A 23474-nucleotide genomic window follows, 5' to 3' on the forward strand; every position below is an offset into this window, starting at 1 on the left:
CAAAATCCCAATCATTTCATTTAAATGTTAGAGAACAGTGAACAGGAAAAATTCCAAAGAAAAACAATCTCAGGGCAAGCTAGAGGGAAAAAGCACCTTAGCTACAGACGAACAAGGATAAAAATTACAATAATGTCTCCACAGAAACAATGCAAGCAAGAGGAGAATGGAGTGAAATATTCCGTGTTGAGAGAAAAACTCCAACCAACCTAGAATTCTGCACCCTGTAAAATTATCCTTCAAAAGAGAAGAAATAAAGACCTCCTCAGACAAACAAAAATTGAGGGAATTTGTTGCAAGTAGACCTGCCTTGCAAGCAATGTTTTAAAAATTTCTTCTTTAAAATAAAAGTTATTTAGGGATAAAGAAAATGATGTAGGTCAGCAATTCAAATCTACATAAAGAAAGGAGAAGCATTCAAGAACCAATAAGGTAAGAGCAAACATTTCATTTCTCTTATTCTTAATTCATCTGATAACAGTTTGTTCAAAATAATAACCACAACAATATATTCAGTTACGAATGAATGACTGTAATGATACAAGGAATGAGAGGGAGGGGTAAGAAATATTTTGTTTTTATAAGGTACTTGCACTACTAGTAAAATGTTGTTTGAAAGTGGACTTAGGTTAGTTTAGACTATAAATTACAAACTCTAGGGCAACCACTAAAAAAGTGAAAAAAGAAGTGTAATTGATATGCTAAGAAAGGAGAGAAAATGCAATCATATTAAATGCTCAATTAAAACCACAAAAGGCAGGGGCACCTGGGTGGCTCAGTTGGTTGGGCTTCCTACTTCAGGTCAGGTCATGATCAGGTCAGTGGGTTCAAGCCCCGCGTCAGGTTCTGTGCTGACAGCACAGAGCCTGGAGCCTGCATCAGATTCTGTGTCTCCCTCTCTCGCTCTCTGCCCCTCCCCCACTCATGCTCTGTCTCTGACTCTCAAAAATGAATAAATGTTAAAAATAAATTTCAAACCAGGCAGAGGCTCCTGGGTGGCTCAGTCAGTTAAGCGTCCGACTTCGGCTCAGGTCATGATCTTGCAGTTCATGAGTTTGAGCCCCGCATCAGGCTCTGTGCTGCCTGCTTCGGATTCTGTGTCTCCCTCTCTCTCTGCCCCTCCCCCAATCATGGTCTCTGTCTCTGTCTCTCTCAAAAATAAATAACATTAAAAAAAACACAAAAGGCAGAACAAGTGTCAAAGACGGAAGCAGAAACAAAACACAAAGCCAACAAATAGAAAACAAAAAATATTGTATATATTAAACCAACTATTTAAATAATCACTTGGAACATGTACAGTCTACATTTATCAATTATAAGACAGAGATTGTAGATCAAAAGATAAGACCCAACTGTACGTTGTCTGTAAGAAACCCACTTTAAATATGAAAACATAGGGGCGCCTGGGTGGCTCAGTCGGTTAAGCGTCCGACTTCAGCTCAGGTCACGATCTCGCAGTCCGTGAGCTCGAGCCCCGCGTCGGGCTCTGGGCTGAAGGCTCAGAGCCTGGAGCCTGCTTCCGATTCTGTGTCTCTCTCTCTCTCTCTGCCCCTCCCCCATTCATGCTCTGTCTCTCTCTGTCTCAAAAATAAATAAACGTTAAAAATTTAAAATAAATAAATAAATATGAAAACATATATACCTTAAAGGTAAAGGAATCAAGAAAGATACAGCATGCTAACGCTAATCCAAAAAAGTGGAAACAGGGGCGCCTAAGTGGCTCAGTCGGTTAAGCGTTGGACTCTTGACTTGGGCTCAGGTCATGATTGCACAGTTCATGAGTTCAAGCCCTGCATTGGCTCAGCACTGTCAGCACAGCTCTCTCTCGCTTGCTCTCTCTCTCTCTCTCTCTCTCTCTCTACCCCTCCGCCACTTGCACTTTCTCTCTCCCTCTCAAAATGAATACATAAACTTAAAAAAAATGGAAATACTGTTTGAGTACGTCCTTTTAAAAAAAGGTGAAAATAGCTACATCAACTTCAGACAGAGTAGACTCTAGAGCAAGGAAAGTTATCAAGAAGGGAGGAGCATTATATAATGATAAAAGTGTCAATAATCCATGAAGACATAGAAACCTTTAATGTGTACGTGCCTAGCAACCGAGAGTCAAAATATATGAGGCAAAAACTGAGAGAAATGCAAGGAAACACAGATGAATCCACTATAAGAGTTGGAAATTTTAATACCCTCTATGAGAAATGGAAAGACCTAGCAGGCAGAAAACGAACAAGGACATAGCTTAAGTCAACAGCACCGTCAATCAGCTGAATAAAATTAATACTACAGACCACTTCATCCAACCACAGCAGAATACACATCGTTCTCAAGCTCACATGGAGCATTCACCAAAACAGACAACATTATGGGCCATAAAACAAACCGTAACACATTTATAAGAATAGAAATCAGGGGCACCTGGGTGGCTCAGTTGGGTGAGCATCTGACTTTGGCTCAGGTCATGATCTCATGGTTCGTGGCTTTGAGTCCCCCATCGGGCTCACTGCTGTCAGCACAGAGCCCGCTTCAGATCCCCTGTCTCCTTCTCTCTCTGCCCCTCCCCCCTCTCAAAAATAAGTCAACATTAAAAAAAAGAATAGAAGGCATACAATGTCTGCTCTCAGACCACAATGGAATTAAGTTAGATATCAATAATGAAAACATAGGTGGAAAATCCCAAAATACTTGGAGATTAAATAGAACACTTTTTTTTTTGATGTTTATTTTTATTTTTGAGAGATAGAGACAGAGCATGAGTAGGGGAGGGGCAGAGAGAGAGGAAGACACAGACTCCAAAAGCAGGCTCCAGGCTCTGAGCTGTCAGCGCAGAGCCCTACGTGGGGCTCAAACTCACGGAGATCACGTGAGATCATGACCTGAGCCGAAGTTGGACACTTAACTGACTGAGCCACCCAGGCGCCTCTAAATAACACACTTCTAAATAACATGGGTAAAAAAATAAATCTCAATGGAAGTATTTAAATATTTTGAAGTATGGGGCGCCTGGGTGGCGCAGTCGGTTGGGCGTCCGACTTCAGCCAGGTCACGATCTCGCAGTCCGTGAGTTCGAGCCCCGCGTCAGGCTCTGGGCTGATGGCTCAGAGCCTGGAGCCTGTTTCCGATTCTGTGTCTCCCTCTCTCTCTCTGCCCCTCCCCCGTTCATGCTCTGTCTCTCTCTGTCCCAAAAATAAATAAATGTTGAAAAAAAAAAAATTTAAATATTTTGAAGTAAACAAAAATGAAAACACAGCTTATCAAAATGTGTGGAATTCAGGGGAAAAAGCTTAGAGGGAGATTTATAGCATTAAGTGCATATATTAGAAAAAAATAAAGCGTAAAAAGCCTAGATATCTAAAGTCAATAATCTAAGATTCCACCTTAGGAAACTAGAAAAAGAAGAACAACTTAAATTCAGAGTAAGCTTAAGAAATAATAAAAATCAGAACAGAAACTAATGAAATAGACAACAGGAATCAATAGAGAAAATCAATGAACCCAAAAGCTGGTTCTTTCGAAATATGAATAAAATTTATAAGCCTCTGGTTAAGCTAAGAAAAAAAGAGAAAACACAAATTATTAATATAGGATATTAAAGAGGGGACATTTTTGCAAATCTTGTGGCCAGTGAAAGGATAATACAGGACTATTATGAACAACTCTGTGCCCACGAATTTGGTAACCTACACGAAATGGACCAATTCCTTGAAAGACACAAGCTGTCAAAATTCATACTACAAGAAATACACAATCTGAATAGGCCTATATCTATTAAAAAATTGCATCAATATCTAATAACCTTCCAAAAGAGAAACCACCAGGCCCAGATGGGTTCACTGGTGAATTCTACCAGACACTTAAGGAATAAACTATAGCAATTCTCTACAATCTCTTCCAGAAGACAGAAGCAGAGGGAATACCTCCTAACTCATTCAATGAGGCCAGTATTAACCTAATACCAAAATCAAACAAAGACACTGCAAGAAAAGAAAACTCAGACCAAGTTCTCTCATGAACATAGATGCACAACTCTTCAACAAAAAACATCAAATCCAACAATGCGTCAAAAGAATTATATACCATGACCATGAAAAGACCATCTCTTTTCAACAAATGGTGATAAAAAAAAAAAACCTGGACACCCACAGGCAAAGCAAAATTACTCTAGACACAAATCTTATACTCTTCACAAAAATTAACTCAAAATGGTTCATAGATTTAAATGTAAAATGCAGAAGTATAAAACTCCTAGCAGAAAAGCTAGACGACTTCGGGTATGGCAGTAATTTTTTATATACAACATCAGAGACATAATTGGTAAACTGGACTTAGTTAAAATTAAAAACTGTGGCTCTGTGAAAGACAATGTCAAGGAAATGAGAAGACAGAACACAAACTGAGAGAAAATATTTGGAAAAGATAAAGGACTGCTGTCCAAACTATACAAGGAGGACTTAAAACCCAACAATAAGAAAATGAACAACCAGATTAAAAAATGACAGAAGATCTGAACACACACCTCACTAAAGAAGATACACAGATGGCAAGTAAGCATATAAAAAGATGTTCAACATATGTCACCAAGGATTGCCAAATAAGACAACAATGAGATACCACTACATACCTATTAAAGTGGCCAAAATGCAAAACATCAACACCATCAAATGCTGGTGAGGATATGGAGAAATGGCAATTATCATGCACCTGCTTCAGGAAATGCAACATGGTACAGCCACTTTGGAACAGTTTGGCACTTTCTTACAAAACTTAACACACTCTTAACATACAATCCAGCAATAATGCTCCTGGGCAAAGAAGTTGAAAACCTATGTCAACGTACAAATTTGCACATGGGTGTTTATAGCAGCTTTATTCTTAATTGCCAAAACTTGGGAGCAATTGAGGTGACCTTCAGTAAGTAAATGGATCAACTGTGGTACATCCAGACACTGAAGTATTATTCAGCAGTACAAAGAAGTGAACTAACAAGCCATGAAATACATGGAGGAACTTTAAATGCATATTACTATGGGCACTGAGGAGGGCACTTGGGATGAGCAGGGGGTACTGTACAGAAACCAATTTGTCAATAAATTATATTAAAACTAACTAATTAAATAAATGCATATTACTAAGTGAGAAAAAAGCCAAGCTGACAAACGTACATAGTGTATACTTCCAATTATATGGCATTCTGGAAAAAAACAAACTATACAGATGGTAAGAAGTGGTTGCCATGGGCCGGGAGGAGAGAAGGATGAACAGGCAGAGCCCAGGGAATTTTTAGGGCAGTAAAACTAATTTTGTACAGTATCACAACGGTGGATACACGTCATTATACATTTGCCAAAACCCACAGAGTGTACAATACCCAGGGTGAAGTCTAATGTAAACTATGGACTTTGCTTGATAATGGCGTGTCAATGTGGGTTCCGTGGACTGTAACAAATGTTTCGCTCTGGTGGGGGATGTTGACAGTGGTGGAGGCTATGCATGTTGGGCTATATGGGAATTCCCTGTACTTGCTGCTCAATTTTGCTGTGAACGTGAAACTTCCCTTAAAAAAAGTTTATTGATTTTTGAAAATGTCAATATTGATAAGATTACAGAAATTACATCTTTCACAAGTATTTAAACTCAGGACAGAAAATTTTAGATGTCAACTTACAAATTTGCAAGAAAAGGGGCGCCTGAGTGGCTCAGTCGGTTGAGTGTCCGACTCCGGCTCAGGTCATGATCTCGCGGTCCGTGAGTTCTAGCCCCGCGTCGGGCTCTGTGCTGACAGCTCAGAGCCTGGAGCCTGCTTCGGATTCTGTGTCTCCCTCTCTCTCTTCCCCTGCCCTGCTTGCACTCTGTCTCTCTGTCTCTCTGTCTCTCTCTCTCTCAAAAATCAATAAAACATTAAAAAAATTTTTTTTTTAATTTGCGAGAAGGTATATAGTTTTTCAAAATTCTTTTAGGGTTTGTGGGGAACAAAGTTTGAAGACTCCTAGTCTAAGACAATGGTTTTCAACAAGGGCCTCATCATCCCCTATGAAGCCACTTCTGGAAATTTATGGGGCATCTTTCGTGGTCACAGTGGCTGAAGACAGCTACTGGCATTTAGTGGGAAGAGTGCCAATGAAGCTAAACATCTTGCAAGGGGTGGAGCAGCTCCAGAGGAGATTTTTACCACAACACGCAGGATTTGTGAGTGTCCATGCATAATTATTTTAAGTCATTTGAGTCTAGAACTTTGTTTTACATATAATCGCACAGTATTTCTGGAATAGCTGTGATAGAGGCTGAATTTTGGAGGAAGACAACTACCACACACAAAGGGAGACTGTACTTTCTCTCATCCACACTTTTACCAAAATGTGTTTGCCATGGCAATGCCACTCATGGTGACCGAGCTCCGATACCACACACCCCTCTATCACCTTTAACATGATCACCTAGAGCCATGGCTAGCGTTCCCACATGTGACCCACATCTAGCCACCTCCAAACTTGGGTCACCAAAACACTGCAGAGGTCTCCCAGGGGCCTCAGCAGCATCGGACCATACTCCGGATGGTAGCGTTCTTTCCAGAAATGGCTTTCCACTCAAGATAAAAAGAAAAGAAGAGATGGGTTCTCTGCCTGCCTTGGGTTTCCTCTGCATGTCCAGTAATCATTGCCTTTTATCATCTCTTCCTTCTGGAAAGAACTCCATTCAATAACCACGTGCTCACCATCCTCAGTAAAATGTGCAGAAAGGTGCCTCTCAAATATCCAAAAGGTAGTCTTAAACTTAGAGAAGGTAACAAAATATTTTTTAAAAAGAGAGGCACGGTCTCTTACCAGCACCTTTTCCTTCACTGTACAGGCGTGAGGGTTGATGGTGCCTAATTCATGTAATGGCATAAAATCTGATCACAATGAAAGGATATGGTGCTTCCAGAAGCTACAAGGTGAGATACAGGTCTCCCTAGTCAGCCACTATTCCTTTTACCCAAACTGAAATCAGTAGGCATTCTGGAGGGGGGAAATTTCAATCCACATCTAACCACTCTTCTTCCAGAAGCTTATGAACTAACTCATTTCCTTCATTGTGAACTAGGATCACCCAGGCATATCAATCTCCATTTCTTTAACACACTGTATGTAAATGCCATTAATTGGGGTTGTTATAAGCAACAACCATTAGCTCAACATCATCCCAAAACCTGTGGGCCATACAAAAGAAACAGACAATGACCTTGTTTACCCTTAATCATTCTTAAGCCCCAGCTCTCTATGCTTTGAAATCAGAATAATATTGCTTTTCTCCTAGCCCTCTAGAAAATTGTAGAAACAGAAATTGGTTCATGCGTCAATCACGAGAAGAAAGGCATTAGTGGAAAACATGAAGCCGTTGCACATGATGGTGTTATTTGTCTGTCCCTCTCTGGGAATCAGTGGTGTATAATCCCATGAAGTAATTTCCCCTATGGCTTTTTAAACATCCGTTTAAATTTCAGGCAGCAAACAAGTGAGCCAGTATTGGCTGAATTGGGAGTGATAACAATGTGAGATTTTAATAATGGAACTCTGAAAGGGGTCCTTTTCAGGGAGCACATTATAAAGGAATTTTCTAGACAAAGAGAAAAAGCAAATCTTACCTCCAACCAACAAGTAGCTGTTGGGAAACAGTGTTTTTGCTTGCATAAGTGCCCTTGCGTGACCTGAGTGGAAGAGGTCAAATATTCCATCGGCATAAACTCTGACAGGCCTGTCAACTGTGGGAGAAAAAAAGTATCATCAACAGAACTTCAGAGTAAGGAAGCCCAGTTACCTGATTCTTCCAACATCAGTTGAGCACTGTAAGAAAGTTTACGTGGATAAAACACAAGGTCTGTGTACCATCAGTCTCTTATTGGTGCATGCAATTACTTCATTCTTGAGTCTGGCAGCGCTGAGTGAGGGCTCCCAAGACCTGTGCCCAAAGGCAGTGTTGTGCAAGGGTCTGCTCATTCTGCTTAGAGAGACTGGTGTGCATCTTTCCTCCCAACTCCAAGTCACTTTGGCAGCCCGAAATCAGCTGGGGTAGTATTTACACCACAGAAATTGGCAAATGCTACAAATCTGGGTGTATTTCCCTCCGGAGGGCCAACCGTTCAACATTTACCAGCATACCCTGCACAAAGGTCACTACCTAACCTCTCTGGCATCATAAGGGATGGGGGCAGGGCGTGTGCCCCAAAGACAGAAGAATCAGGGTGCAAAAGTTACATGTGGGGGTGGTCCTCAGGGTTGCCAGCCAGCGACCAACACTACAGTCCCTCTGAGGGAGAAAGGTCAAGAGTGAAGTGGCCTCAAGAGATATTCTCACTGTGGCATATGGTATTCTGGGAGGAGCCATTCCATGATGAAGAGGGACACACTTTATCACAGCTCCTGGGAGCCAGGAGACTGTACCAGAAACTACAGGATGACACTTGGCTGAGAAAGCCCAAAGACCCACCCCCTCAAGTAAGATGGAGACACAGTGGGGAGAGGGGTTGAGTGACAACTTTTATCCATTCTGAACTCTCAACAAAGGAACTACAAAGTGAAAATATGGCAAACTACAAGCTAAATATGGCAAACTGAACATATACACATTTATCTCTACTTCTTCCCAAATACAAGAATTACAGAGAAAGATTTAAAAAGGTACAATCCCCCCCCCCACAAAAAATTGTAAAAAATTAAAAGGTTTAATTCCCCAAGGGCAGAGGAAACAACAAAGGCAATGACAGTAGATGAGAGAAGTCCACAACATTTTGGCAAGTTGGTTGTCAAATGCTTAGTGTCTAAAGGAAATAAGAATCAGGGTTAGGGCAGGTAGGGAAAGGGACTGTTGAGTTGTTAGGCTTATAAAAAAAACCTACGAGTCCTACTGATTTTTAAAACTACCTACATGTATTCTAATGATGTTGTAAAAATAAATTAAAAAAAAAAGAAATCATCAATGCAAACTTCTGTTGAATGATCTGTAAGACAGATTTAAAATTGTGATGATTTCTTGATGTAGTATAACCTCATTAATTTGGAATATAAATTAAAAGGAATGTTCCATTAATAGATTCAGATGGTACAATGTTTCTAATAAATTAAATTTCTCTAATAAAAAAAACTCAAGAGACTTTATGTCAGATAGGGAATTGCAATTATTCCCAATTATACACCATCTTGAACAAACAGAATTGCCTTCACAGGATTATACCGGATTCTAAATAAGCCATGGTAAATAGAAAATGCTTTGAAATAACAAACTGTCTAATGAGGGATCCTTGGTTTCAATGCTCTTATTCAATTTGAATTCAATTGAGGAAAATTTGTTTTAAGATATAAATCCCAGGGGAAAGCAGATGGCAGTTTTGCAAAACTTTTTGTTATTGATTCAGAGGTGATCAAGATAAATGAATTCAGGAAGCAGGGAGGAAAGAAAAGTAAAGAAAGATGACATAATTACCGAGAGAAAGACCATTTAGTAAATCTTTGAAGAGTATTTGTGGGGTTGATTTTGCAATAAGCTCATTTTTTAAAATTGTAGTGTGTCAGCAATTTCCAGACTGGGAAACCATGTGGGCCCAAAAGAAAAAAAAAAACACCCCCCACCAAAACCAATCTCTTCAACAAAGGAGCACTTCAAGAAAAAAAAAAAAAGACAAAGATGGAAGTGGATGTGCAGATTAGAGATTTAAAACACTTTCCAACATATCGAACGTATGGATATTATTTGGATTTGGGTTCAAAACAACTATAAATAAACGATGACATAAGGTAACTGGAAATTGGAACACTGCTTATTTGGTGATATTAAAGAATTACTGTTATTTTTTAGGTGCGATAATGGTATAGGGGTCATGCTTTGAAAAACTGGGTTTTTAAGACATGTATACAGAAATACTTATGGATGTAATGATAGAAAGCTTAGGACGTTGTTTCAAATAATTCAAGAGGGGGCAGAGGATGCGGGCATGCGGGGGCAAGACCGGCATTGGTGGGTGGGCGTTAGGTATAGATAACAGACACACGAAGGTTCATTATATTGTTCTACTTTTGTGTATGTTTGAAATGCTCTATAATAACTTTTTTATTACAGTGTGGCTTTTTTTAGTTTGTATGCTTATTTGTTTTAATCTTTTGTTTCAGGTTTTTCTGGACATCCTTTTAGGCACTTGTGAATTCTCCAGGGCATTTATGTTGGAAACCACTGGCCTGTGAAGCTGGGGGTTTTGTGATGATCACAAGTGAGAACACAACTATTCCACGGCCATGGTGGAGAGACCTTAGGGTGGGTCCCAGGGAACCCTGCCTCCTGGTGTTCATGCCTTTGTGTGATTTCCTCCCTTTGAAATGTGACCGGGACCTGGAAGTTTTCTAACCAGTTGAATATGGCAAACACGATGGATGGCACGCCTATAATTATGTTATCGTAGAGAAGATTCCATACTGCTAGCAGACTCACTCTCTCTTGGTGGCTTTGAAGATGCCAGCTATCATGTTGTGAGAGGGTCACATGGTAAGGAACTGCAGGTGACCTCTAGGAGCTGAAGGTGGCCTCCGGCTTACAACCAGCAAAAAGCTAGATCTTTAGTTTTACCATTGCAGGCAAACAACCCGTGTGAGCTCAGAAGCAGATCTATCACCATCAAGCCTCCAGATGAGAAATGGGCCCTGGGTAACACCTTGAATACAACCTTGTAAGACCCTGAGTGGAAGACTCGGCTAAGCCAGGCTCCCAGCCCACAGAAATTATGACATAATCAATCTGCATTGTTTTAAGCCACTAATTCTGTGGCAATATGTTATGCAGCATAGAAAATAAATACAATGGCATCATAAATTTTCTTCCCACAGACTATTATAAATTTTTACAAGTATTCCAAATAAATTCCTATTAATCCTGAACTGACAGAGTAAAGTCAATCAGATAAATGTGATGTTCTGATAAAATGCCTACCTGTACGCCACAGGCTGATTGCCAAGTTTCAAATAATTTCAATGTAATAAACTACACCCAACACCAAAAGGATGCTGAATATGTGCTTGAGAATCAGGGATGCAAATGATGACCACAGTATAGCACTGTGGGAAAATCTCATCATTTTAACTGCTTGGATCTTATACTCCAAATTTTCTAACTTATTCACCACTTATACACAAATGAAATGGTTAAGGGGGCTATGCCTGCCTCACATCTCACACCATATATGAAAATTAACTCCAAATGGATCATAGACCTAAATGTATGAGCTAAAGCTGTGAGGCTTCTAGAAGAAAACAGGAGAGAATCTTAGTGAGTATGGGTTTGGCAAAAATTTCTTGAATAGGGCCCTGAAGGACACACCATAAAGCTAAATAAATAAATAAATAAATAAAATTGGGCCTTACTTCAAAACTCACATCTTTACATTTTTACAAAAATACAAAGGGAAGTCATACACTGGAAGAAAATATTTGCAAAATGTATATCTAAGACTTGTGTCTAGAATACAAAAGGACTTCCAAAACTCAATAATGAGACAAGTACCTCATTTTAAAAAGGGCAAGAAAATTGAACAGACACTTCACACACACACACACACACACATATATATATATATGGCAAATAATATATATATATATATATATATATATATATATATATGGCAAATAAGCTCATGAAAAGATCTTCAATATCACTGGTTATTGGGGAAATGTAAATTAAAGCTGGAGTGATATACTACTTCATGTCCCTAGAATGGGAAAGAATTTAAAAACATATCAACCATACCGGGGCGCCTGGGTGGCTCAGTCGGTTAAGCATCTGACTTCGGCTCAGGCCACGATCTTGTGGTTTGTGGGTCCAAGCCCCATGTCGGGCTGTGTGCTAACAGCTTGGAACCTAGAGCCTACTTCAGATTCTGTGTCTCCCTCTCTGTCTGCCCCTCCCCTGCTCACTCTCTGTCTCTCTCTCCAAAATAAATAAACATTAAATGATTTTTTAAATAAATAAACACTTTAAAAAATCAAACAAAACTTCATTGCCCTTTCTTCTAACTCATGGTGCCTTCTAGAAAACTACATTCCAATATAAATTTTTTAAAAAGAGAGATTGGTACTAAACATCTACTAATTATGGTAACTAGTATTGTTTTTGTGTACAACTGATGTGTAAGAAGGGTGGCAGAAAAATTAATCTTTAAAGATCTAATAGTTACATATTTTCTCAAGTTTATGATAGCTTTATATAAACTTTCTAATTTCCTTCTACTTATAGCCCAGCATTTACTGACAGTGATTGATGTTTACTTTCTCAATACATTAAATTTAAATTTTTTAAAAAGTATATTTAAAGAAAAATTAAGTAAATTATAGTACAGGTGCACAGAAATAAGGCAAAATTCATTAAGGTAGCTCTTGAAAAATTAATTTGGCAAACTACACACCATGGAAATGGAACAATACAAATCCCCCTTCGAGAGGGAAAATAGGCAATTAGAACTAAATTTCCTTTGAAGAAAAAGGCAGCTCTACTGAAAAGGGACCTATGAAATAATCACTTGGACTTTGTGTGAAGACAGAGGAGAGATTCACGGTCTCCGGATATGTATGAAACCCTGTAGGTTCACAGTTATACAAACGCACTAGCTGAGCTAAGATCAAAGGTGCCAATTCCCGTTGCTCTAGCGTGTTCCTCCTCTTGTGGCTTCATCACCCTTATGGCCTGACAGACGTCCTCCAGGAGCAAAGGGTGATGAGCAGAGTTTGTCATTGCGACTTTTAGAACGTATACGCCAACCCCTGTTTGGGTACACCTAAGGTCGTGAACCATATTGTAGGCAATTGTATTAAGTCATCAAATAGGGCTAGTGAAGGAGATAAAGACTTCAACTAGAGCTATAATCGTGAAGTACATTATAAACCCCAAATGTGGGTCTGCTTTGTCTTTTTGATGGAACGCTCAAGACAGCACCACAAAAAGGTAATTGCTTACTAGTCTTGAAAATTACCAAACACTCCAAAAAAGCAGTGATGTTCTTCTTATTTTCTTAAAAAGTAGTCAAACAGCAGATTTTTTTTTTTAAATTTTTTTTTCAACGTTTATTTTATTTTTGGGACAGAGAGAGACAGAGCATGAACGGGGGAGGGACAGAGAGAGAGGGAGACACAGAATCGGAAACAGGCTCCAGGCTCCGAGCCATCAGCCCAGAGCCCGACGCGGGGCTCGAACTCACGGACCGTGAGATCGTGACCTGGCTGAAGTCGGACGCTTAACCGACTGCACCACCCAGGTGCCCCTCAAACAGCAGATTTTTAAAAATTCTCTGAGCTTTTCTACTAACAGTATAATGCTCTCACAATTATATGTGGATAATCTCCCTGTCATTCTCTCCAACCATTAGCAACGGGTACCCTTGATCAATGGTTCTTGCAGTGAGGTCCCAGAACAGGCAGCATTAGCAACAGCAGGGAACTTGTTAGAGATGCCAATTCTCGAGTCCCGCCCCAGACCGACTGAATCAGAAACCTTGCAGGTGAAGTCTGCTTTAACAATGCAGGGGATTCTAAGCAGATAGGAGGACCACTACTCTAATAAAATAGTGGTTATTAGAGTGTGATCTAAGACTAATATGTGCCTTGTGGGTAATCAAAGAGCTAACGTCTCATTGCATTTTAATATGGACGTGAGACGTTCTAAGTAAAGGAATTTCTAACAGAATTGTGTCCCCAGGTGCCCATCAACATCACCGATCCTCTCGGATAACCTCCCAGGGTCATCACCTGAGATAACAGAGAATTTCTCTTCTATGACTAAGAGTTCACCTTTGCTCCATCTCACGCCTCCTGTGGTGACCCATGTTCCACAGAGCCCGGGCCAGAGCCATTTCAAAATACACCACCGTCTTATCCTAGCTTGGTTCTCCAGGTTTAAACTGCTTGGCAGTTAGACAATGTACAGATGCCCAGTCTCACCCAATCAGCTTGAGGCTGGTTCAGAGCATCACACCCAACTCTCTGATTTTATATCCAGAGGGCAAGTTCCTTCTCCTGTCCCAAACTCCCATCCCTTCGCTCACTCACAAAATATTTACTGAGCACACAGTATTTGACAAGAATGTCTCTAGGTGCTGGCGAAACAGCAGTGAGCAAGGCAGACAGTCCTGCCACTACAGAAGCTCACAGACTGTTTGACACACCTTCCACCCTCCGATGCAAAGCCTGTGTTTTCACAGAGCTCCCCCGTCTGCTGTGGCCCGTGCCCCACCGGGCTGCCCGTTATGGTAAACATAGCACAGATTTAAGGTAAAAGAGACTTGGGGGTGAATCCGAGCTCCACCCGGTCAGCTGGGACACTTGACAAGTTACTTTTCCATTCTCCAAGTTCTCAAGAAAGGACACGGTACTACCCACCTGCCAGTTTGTGCCAAGACCCAATGAGATCGAGTATAGTGCACAGCACCTAACAGATATAAAGCAAGTTCTACTTCCCTTTCCTAGAGAAGTACATCCTCTTCTTCTGTGGCCTGAAGCTCAGCCTTTAACTTAACCTTTCATAACCACCTGGACTTCCATGGCAGCTTTTGGATTTATTGCTTGGATCAGCATTTCTCAGTGTATGGTCTGTAGACCACCAAGTTCACCACCACCCGGCTATTAGTTAAAAAATGCAGGCGTCTGGGCCCCAGCCCAGATTCAAGGGTAAGGGAGAGTGAGCAGGAAATCTGCCTCTTGAACAAACTTACCAAGTGGCTGTTTGCATGCGTAAGTCCGGGAACCCCTGGTTTAGCTGCTCTGAGCTACCTCCCCAAGCCTCTTCTTGCCTTTCTCAAAGCTTATTAACTTTGCTTGTCCTCCTCCTCACCTCACTGTCTTGAAGCTATTCTTCGAAGGAAGCAGGGTGTCACGACCGAGATCAAGCTGGAACACCCACGGTTTGAGGTCAAATCCCAGCTTAACTACCCACCCGTGGTTCTCAAGTGGGTCCCCCTGCAGCAGCAGCACCTGGGAACTTGTTTAGAGAGGCAAGTGTTTAAGCCCCGCCCCATTGGGACTCCATCAGAAACTCTGGGGGCGAGGCCCAGCCATCTGGTTTAGTAAGCCCTCCAGGTGATTCCCAGGCACATCCAGTGAGGACCGCTGCCGTTTGTTGGCCGTGCGAGATTCATGGTTTGTCTATAGCCTTCGTTTCCTCAACTGGGAAATTCTGTAAGTACTAACCCATAGAGGGGTGAGGGTCAAATGACAATGATATATCCAAAGAACTTGGTAAGAGTAAGCACCTAATAACTACCCATTCTTATTACTATTGTTAAGCAAACCGTCCTTTGTCCCATGGATTCTATTAACTTGCTTGGTTTGATGTTTGGTTTTTGCCATGGTGAGTGGAAACCATCGAGTTATGCCGTCTTCAGTGTCCCGGGGCTGACCTGCTCAGCTAGTCTTTTTTTTCACTCCATCCCCATCAGCTGTAACGCCACTCATTTATTCCCACACAGCGCTCTACCTCTGTGCCTTCACTACTCCTGTTCCACTTGCCTGGAGTACCCTTCCATTTGCTGCCCAACTTGTCCCAATCTTCTCCCACAACAATCAGCTCAGGTCAGCTACGAGGTCTTGCCTGACTGCTCCAGGCGAAATGAATCTGTCCTTCCTAAAACTTTCAGTAATCTGTGTGGCAAGGTTGAGCCCCTGAGCACATGCACGCATGTTATTTGGGGGTTTTATTTCATACCAAGTTGTCTCTTTAACTACGGGTGTACCTCGGGGATATTGCAGGGTCAGTCCCAGACCGCTGCAATAGAGCCAGTATCACAATAAAGCTAGTCAAGTGCATTTTTTGGTTTCTCACTGCATATAAAAGTTATGTTTAGGGACACCTGGCTGGCTCAGATGGGAGAGCACGCGACTCTTGGTCTCAGGGTTGTAAGTTCAAGCTGCACGTTGGGTGTAGAGAGTACTTTTTAAAAAGTTATGTTCACACTATGCTGTAGCCTATTCAGCATGTAATAGCATTGTATCTAAAAAACAATGTATATGCCTAAATTAAAAACAACACTTCATTACTAAAAATGCTAACCATCATCTGAGCCTTCAGTGGGTCACAATCACTGATCACAGATCACCAGAACAAACAAAATAACGAAGAAGTTTGAAATGTTACAAGAATTACCGAAATGTGGCAAAGATACAAAGTGAACCAATACTGTTGGAAAAATGGCACCCGTCGACTTGTTCGACACCGGGTTACCACCAATCTTCCATCTGTAAAGATCACAGTATCTGCAAAGCACACTCCAGTAACGTGCATTGAGATGAGGCATGCCTGAGCTCTCGGGAAACAGAGATGGTACTTGATAGTTCTTTTTCGATCTCTTCCCTCTCCATCTCTGGTATAAAGGAGTGAACGAATGGACAGACTTCTAGCGCAGAGCCCCGGCTCTTTAATTTAGGGCACACCTGGAGAAACTTTTGACGACACAGACTTGTGAACACGGTGATAATTATAATAGCTTAGGTTTGTAGAAGGCTTCACTGTTTAAAAACTGCTCTGGTGTTTTTCACCAAATCTTGTCATCCTCAAAACCTTGTGAAGCAGGCAGGTATCACTGACCCTGTTTGCACCTGAAGACACAGGTGCAAGACCGTTCTCATGACTTGCACAAGGCGGTCGAAATGGTAAATGGCAAAGCTGGGGCTCCACCCGTGCTGTATCTCTGGTTGGTCTAGTTTATCAGTGTAGATGCTCCTCTTTCTGCACTGTGCTATAAATCTCTGAATTCAACTCTCCGATCAAAAGCGAGTGCTACTCAAATAACGATGGGCCTCTCTGCTACTTTAAATGTCAGGACAGGGCCCACTCGGAGAACAAGAAGTCCAGCCTCACCTGGTGTTCCTAAGCGGGCCTGAGCAATGGTCAGTTTTTCATGGGGTGCTTGGCATTGGCAGCTGGTTTCATCTGCAAATGGGGCAGGTGCAGTCAGGGTCTAGAAGGGAAAAAGAGAAAGGGAATATAGTCTGACAAACTTTCCTTTGGCACTAACTTCCCCTAAAGTCTTATTTCTGTTGGCTACACAAGTACAGTTAAGAAGAACATACCTACTGAGTCTTTCAGAGAAATACTTTGCTGTGAGAACTAAAAACAGGGACATTGTCACTGGAACCTTGTTTTTTTTTTTTTTTTTTTTTTGACCGATGCTCGGAAATAATGGGAGTGCCTCACGTCTACTACGTGCCAGGTACCAGGGGAGATACTCTCGACAGGTTCTCTCTTCTGGGCCCCACGAGAGCCTGTGATGGCTAGATTCTTCTTTCCTTCTATAATATAGGATAATAGCATCTCTAGTTCACAGAAAAGGCAACTGAGGCCCAGCAGGATTACAAAATCTGCTAAGTCACGCCCTTGGAGAGTCATGCTGGGCCGTGAACATTTCACAACCCCGCAGGGCAGACTGTACGGGTTTCGACTTACCCACACCCTGGGGCACCCGGCTGGAAGAAATGCCATACTCAGAAGTGTGGCAGACATCGCCTGTATTTCACACACACCGGCCTGGCCAATCACAAACTCTGACGTCACTTCAGTGCAAAGGCCAGAGCCGTTATCCGTGCCCCGGGAGGGCCTAAAAGCGCAGCCTTTCTGGCGAGCTGCAGAGAAGTGCCCGGTGGTAGCTCCGATAGCCACCACCAACGGCTGGAGGCCCCGCCCCAGGCAGCTTGGGCTGGGGCTCTGGGGAGCTGGGGAGCGCTGAGAGAGAGACGTAGTCACTTGGAAGCCTGCCCAGGAAGTGGCTCTGCATCTTTTAGTCAGCCTCTTAAAATGAAAACCTCACTCTCTCCAGAGGAAGACAAAGGGAGTGGTATTTTTGTAAACAGGGCAAATGCAATCGAGAGTTGTCCGTAGCCTCTGAGCTATGTCATCATCATGGTCATCACTGTATCATCTCTGGTATTTTTAAAGCTGAAGGTGACTAGTCACTGTACACATTACTCACATTGTCGCATGAATTAATTGCTTCTTAGCTATACACAGGTGTTCCCTAACTTGGGGAGACCATATGATCCATATGTTTTAATTTTTTTTAATGTTTTTATTTATTTTTGACAGAGAGAGACAGAGCATAAGTGGGGGAGGGGCAGAGAGAGAGACACACACACAGAACCCGAAGCAGGCTCCAGGCTCTGAGCTGTCAGCACAGAGCCCGACGTGGGGCTGGAACTCACAGACCGCCGGATCGTGACCTGAGCCGAAGTCAGTCGCTTAACCGACTGAGCCACCCAGGTGCCCCTGATCCATGTGTTTACAGAGGGGCCATGACCCATTTCTGCCATTCATTTATTCATTCACTCATTCATCAGTCATTCATTCACTCATTCAAATATAAGTCAGGTACGATCTTAGAACTGGAGATACAAGTAGGGGGAAGACCGGTTCCTGTCCTGGAAGAGCCTAGTCCTCCTCTGCACTGCCAAGAAGCAATCCTTGTCCCACGCCCCTCCCTCTCCCCATTGTAGCACCTTCCGCCCTGGAAGCTGGAGTTCTGCCCCAGACTTGTTTGGATACCTTCCAGTTGTCTGAGACTTTCTTAACCCCCACCTCCCCGCACACAGCTCTGAAAGCAAACCAAGACTAGTGACATGTCTTCAGGAACCCTGGGTCCATTGTTCGTTCTTTTTCAGATACGGTAAGGTCCACGGTGGGCCAGAGCAGCGTTTGTAATGTAGCAAGGGGTACAGAGATCGGAGCAGAGGCCACAAACAGAGCAAAGGCCACAGAATCCCCACGCCAGCACTCGCGGGCTATGTATCCTAATTTGGCTCTTCTGGTTGAAAGGAACAGACACTCGTTCAAACCAGTTCAAGAAATGAAGGAATGGGGCACCTGGGTGGCTGAGTCGGTTAAGCGTCCAACTTCGGCTCAAGTCACGATCTCGTGGTCTGTGATTTCGAGCCCCACGTCGGGCTCTGTGCTGACAGCCTGGAGCCTGGAGCCTGCTTCGGATTCTGTGTCTCCCTCTCTCTCTCTGCCCCTCCCCTGCTCATACTCTGTCTCTCTCTCAAAAATAAATAAACGTTAAAAAACTTTAAAGAGGTGAAGGACTACTTTAAGGCTATCCCGGCACAGAAAGTACTGGGAAAAAGGTAGGCAAGGTGCAGTGTCTGGCCCCACAGTGCTCTGCACCCACCTGGCTGGCTCTCTGCACGTGACTCTTTCTCTCCCACTCCCATTTACTCTGTATCCTTCCACTACGGTCAAGTCTCTGCTCACCTGTACTCCCCCGTAACTGGCAGCTCACGTGTGACAATTGGCTTCCCTTCCCAATACCCCTTCATTAACTTCTTATAGAGTCTTTCAGCCTCAGTTCCAACCCACCTGCTGCTTCTTTCCATGTTTCCCCATTCAAATTCATTTTTTTAAATGCTTATTTTTGAGAGAGAGAGAGAGAGAGAGAGTGTGCATGCCTGCCCAAGCAGGAGAGGGGCAGAGAGAGAGGGAGACAGAGAATCCAGAGCAGGCTCCATGGTCAGCGCAAAGCCTGACGTGGGACTGGAACCTACGAATCATGAGATCATGACCTGAGCCAAAGTCGGACGCTCAACCGACTCAGCCAGCCAGACACCCCTTCCCATTCAAATTCCTAAAGGAGAATCAGAATGGCCTAGCTCATCTTTGCAGAGCAGGCCACAACCAGGATAGGCTGGCATTGAATCAGACACCCACCTGGGGCCCGCAGGCTGCGGCTGGTCAAGGGACTAGGAACGGAGAGGGAGGTGATGGGGTGGCCTGTCATGCCCCTTTAGCAGGCGCTGTCTTTAGGACAAGAAATGCATTGGACTTTGTGTACTTTTAAAAAGACATTCCTTAACTTGTTGAAGCTCAGTTTTATCTGTAAAATGGGTAACTATCTCTCAGGGTTGTTATGTGCCATAGAAATAATGTATATAAAGTATCTGGTACCCAATAAACTGTGGCAATTATTATTACTATTAGTGTTCATTATTACATATCATAATATATAATACTACATATTATAATAATAGATAACGGACTTCCCCCTAGAAACAAAGCAAACTGACCCATGAATGAACTTTTAGGATACAACCTAAATAGCTAAATGGATTAGCTTTTATTAATGAGTCATTAACCTTTAATAGATGTGGACAGTGAATCTTCTTCACATGATCTGAAATAAATTACTATTTGGAGATCCTTCATGTGCCAGTCGCAAAGCTTATTAAAAAGATAAGGTGTTCCTCCTCACGCCAGTGAGAGTGGCTAAAATGAACAAATCAGGAGACTATAGATGCTGGCGAGGATGTGGAGAAACGGGGACCCTCTTGCACTGTTGGTGGGAATGCAAACTGGTGCAGCTGCTCTGGAAAACAGTGTGGAGGTTCCTCAAAAAATTAAAAACAGACCTACCCTATGACCCAGCAGTAGCACTGCTAGCAATTGACCCAAGGGATACAGGAGTGCTGAGGCATAGGGGCACTTGTACCCCAATGTTTAGAGCAGCACTTTCAACAGTAGCCAAATTATGGAAAGACCCTAACTGTCCATCAACTGAGGAATGGATAAAGGCATTGTGGTTTATATACACAATGGAATACTACGTGGCAATGAGAAAGAATGAAATCTGGCCTTTGGTAGCAACGTGGATGGAACTGGAGAGTGTTAGGCTAAGTGAAGTAAGTTACACAGGGAAAGACAGACACCATATGTTTTCACTCTTATATGGATCCTGAGAAACTTAACAGAAGACCATGGGGGAGGGGAAGGAAAAAAAAAGAGGTTAGAGAGGGAGGGAGGCAAACCATAAGAGACTCTTAAAAACTGAGAATAAACTGAGGGTTGATGGGGGTGGGAGGGAGGGGAGGGTGGGTGATGGCTATTGAGGAGGGCACCTGTTGGGATGAGCCCTGGGTGTTGTATGGAAACCAATTTGACAATAAATTTCATATTTAAAAAAAAAAAAGATAAGGTGTTCCCATTTTCCAAGAGAGGTGTGTTCTAGAAGGTGTGAAATCTGGTAATTAAAGCAGAGACAGAGAAAGCTGTAAATCGAGGATAGTTACTCAAAGTTGGAGAAACAGGTTCCAATGCACCCTGTATTGTCTTCTTAATTGAGTGCATACACAGAGCCATGTAATCATCCACACACTAAGAATTGTGGCCTAAAAGTAGGAAGAAGAGAGAAGCAAGGAAATGGAAGGCAGACGGAGTTCCTCAGTGAGCTTGGGTGTGCCTGTGTGCACATGCGTACATGTGTGTGCATCAGTTGACATGGAGAAGGGGTATTTCTTGGTATGTGCAAGGCACCGTGCTGGAAACAGGGAGAATGCAAAAATTATTGAGCCACAGCTTTGTTGTGAACACTGCCAGAACACTGCCTTCCAAAGTGAGGTAGATTACCCCCTAGGTTTAGAGTCAAGCTCTACATTCAGGAAGATGTTGATTAAGGCCCAGCAGCCCTGTGACTTCAGCCAATATTGTTTCAGCCCAAACACCCCAGGATTCCTTCTTCTCTGAGCCAGAATAAATCATTTGATTTCTAAGGAATTTTAAACTACATGGGTTCTGTCTCCTCCAACTACAAGGGACAGACCAACCACAGGAAAATGGGACTAAGTTAACAAGAGGCTCCCAAGAGAGGCAGGGACTGGTCCAACCTGGACTCCAAGCTATACATATACTTACAGCCTGCAGAGGACCCAGGCCCCCAACTATTCCTTACCATTTGGCAGACCTAGAGTGTTTCTAGGGATCCTCTGGTTTAGGTCCTAAGAAAGTCCTAAAACTGAGGCTCAATAATGTAACATAATAGCTCAATCTTTGAGTGCCTACAGAGTGCCATGTAACCATTTACACACTAAGCACTTTAAACGTATCGGCTCATTTAATTTTACAAGTCTGAGATAGAGGATGTCTCCACTCAAATAAACAGAACATGTCTTCAACAGTGACACCAAATAGCAGCAGGAAGCAGCAGTGTTATGTCCCTTAGACTCCGTTACCTTTCTGGCTCCCTTTGAACTGAGGAAACTCTCTGGATTCTTAGGCCATTCGAATAGAGGGGCCTCAAAAAGGACACAATGGACTGCCTGGTAATTAAAGAAGAGGGGGGAAAATGATTAATTGAAAAATAAAAGGACATGACCCTATTTTTCACCCAGACTTGGTGTGGTAGGTCACATGACTGACAGAGAATTGGTTACTGGCAAGCTGCGGCTTAGACCCCACATCAGCCAGATCACATTGGTGAATGTTTACTAACACTTGCTATGTATTTCATATGATGCTAGACGTTTGGAGAGTGCGTAAATAGGAGAGAAATAAGGAAGGACGGACCAGAATTGGCTCTGGGGCAGCAATCCTCAAAGGTGAAGCATGGCGCTTTTAGAATGGGAGGAGGTTTTAGTCTGATAAGGCATATTCAGTTTTCACTAATTTAATCTGTGGGGGGAAAACCCTGCCCTTTTCAACATACAAATTTTAGAAATTAAGCCTCTGAACTGGTAGAGATCATCAGAGGATAGACTGTGCCCCCCTAGGTAGCCACATTCCAAATTCAGGGCTGGAAGTCACATGAAATTTTTATGTTTAGCAGGAAAGATGGAGGGTATTAAAGGGTTAAAGAGGGCTGGCCCCAAACCCCGGACCTCCTATGTGCAAGGACCTTGCCAGACCACAGACTTGGAGCAAGACTGCAATTAAACTTCTTTCTACCTAATTTAGGATTTCAGAACACCGAGTTATTGCATGTGAATACGTTGCCTATTTGTCATATAGGTTCTGGTTATATAAACTGTACTGTATCATACCAAAGCCATATTCCCATAATGCTTTTTCTACATTTTTTTTATTTATTCTGAGAGGGAGAGAGAGTGTGGGAGGGACAGAGAGAGAGGGATAGAATCCCAAGCAGGTTCCGCACTGTCAGTGCAGAGCCTGATGCGGGGCTCAAACTCAAGAACCGTGAGATCATGACCCTAGCCAAAACCAAGAGTTGGCCCTTAACCAACTGAGCCACCCAAGAGCCCCTCCCGTCATGCTTTTTAAAGGGAAAGACTTTAGATGTTGGACATTTCATTTGCAAAATGCGTTCAATTAGTCATTGTCAAATATTTACTTAAAAGCTATTAGACATTACATGGGGCACCTGGCCGGCTCAGTCAGAAAAGAATGCAACTCCTGGTCTCAGAGTCATGAGTTCAAACCCCACATTAGATGTCGAGATCGCTTAAAATAAATAATTATTTTTTTTTAATTGGACGTTACATAAAGTATACAATGCAAATGTCAGTTGAATGTAAACAAAGGGCGGGGGATAGAACGGGGACTCCCGCATCAATGACTGACAACTGGATCAATCAGACAGCAAGCTGACACCCATTTTATTTTTTAAACATGGTTTTTAAAAACATTGCTGGTCCTTAAACTAACCTTCAGTATCTTCACCTATTTGATTATCCAATAAAATAATCTACCTCATGAAGCTACTG

The 23474-nt window shown here is 42.5% G+C and overlaps 1 protein-coding gene across 10 annotated transcripts in view; it reads right to left on the bottom strand.

The window, feature by feature from the left end:
- Positions 1–23474, bottom strand: part of PCYT1B (phosphate cytidylyltransferase 1B, choline) — a 126316-nt gene that overhangs the window by 56416 nt on the left and 46426 nt on the right. For 6 of the 10 annotated variants that reach the window (XR_006213438.1, XM_042974522.1, XM_042974528.1 and 3 more), the window contains exons 2-4: positions 21987–22073; positions 16858–16957; positions 7622–7738 (exon numbers count right to left, since the gene is read on the bottom strand). Coding sequence is in view for 9 of the 10 variants with exons in the window: in XM_042974522.1 (XP_042830456.1) it covers positions 7622–7738; positions 16858–16957; positions 21987–22073 (304 nt within the window). In the remaining variant the exon portion in view is untranslated. The remainder of the gene's footprint in view (positions 1–7621; positions 7739–16857; positions 16958–21986; positions 22074–23474) is intronic. The other 4 variants (XM_042974525.1, XM_042974527.1, XM_042974524.1 and 1 more) reach the window with 1 other exon arrangement.

The sequence above is a fragment of the Panthera tigris genome, chromosome X (genome assembly GCF_018350195.1).
Source record: "Panthera tigris isolate Pti1 chromosome X, P.tigris_Pti1_mat1.1, whole genome shotgun sequence".
In the NCBI taxonomy this organism is placed as follows: domain Eukaryota; kingdom Metazoa; phylum Chordata; class Mammalia; order Carnivora; family Felidae; genus Panthera; species Panthera tigris.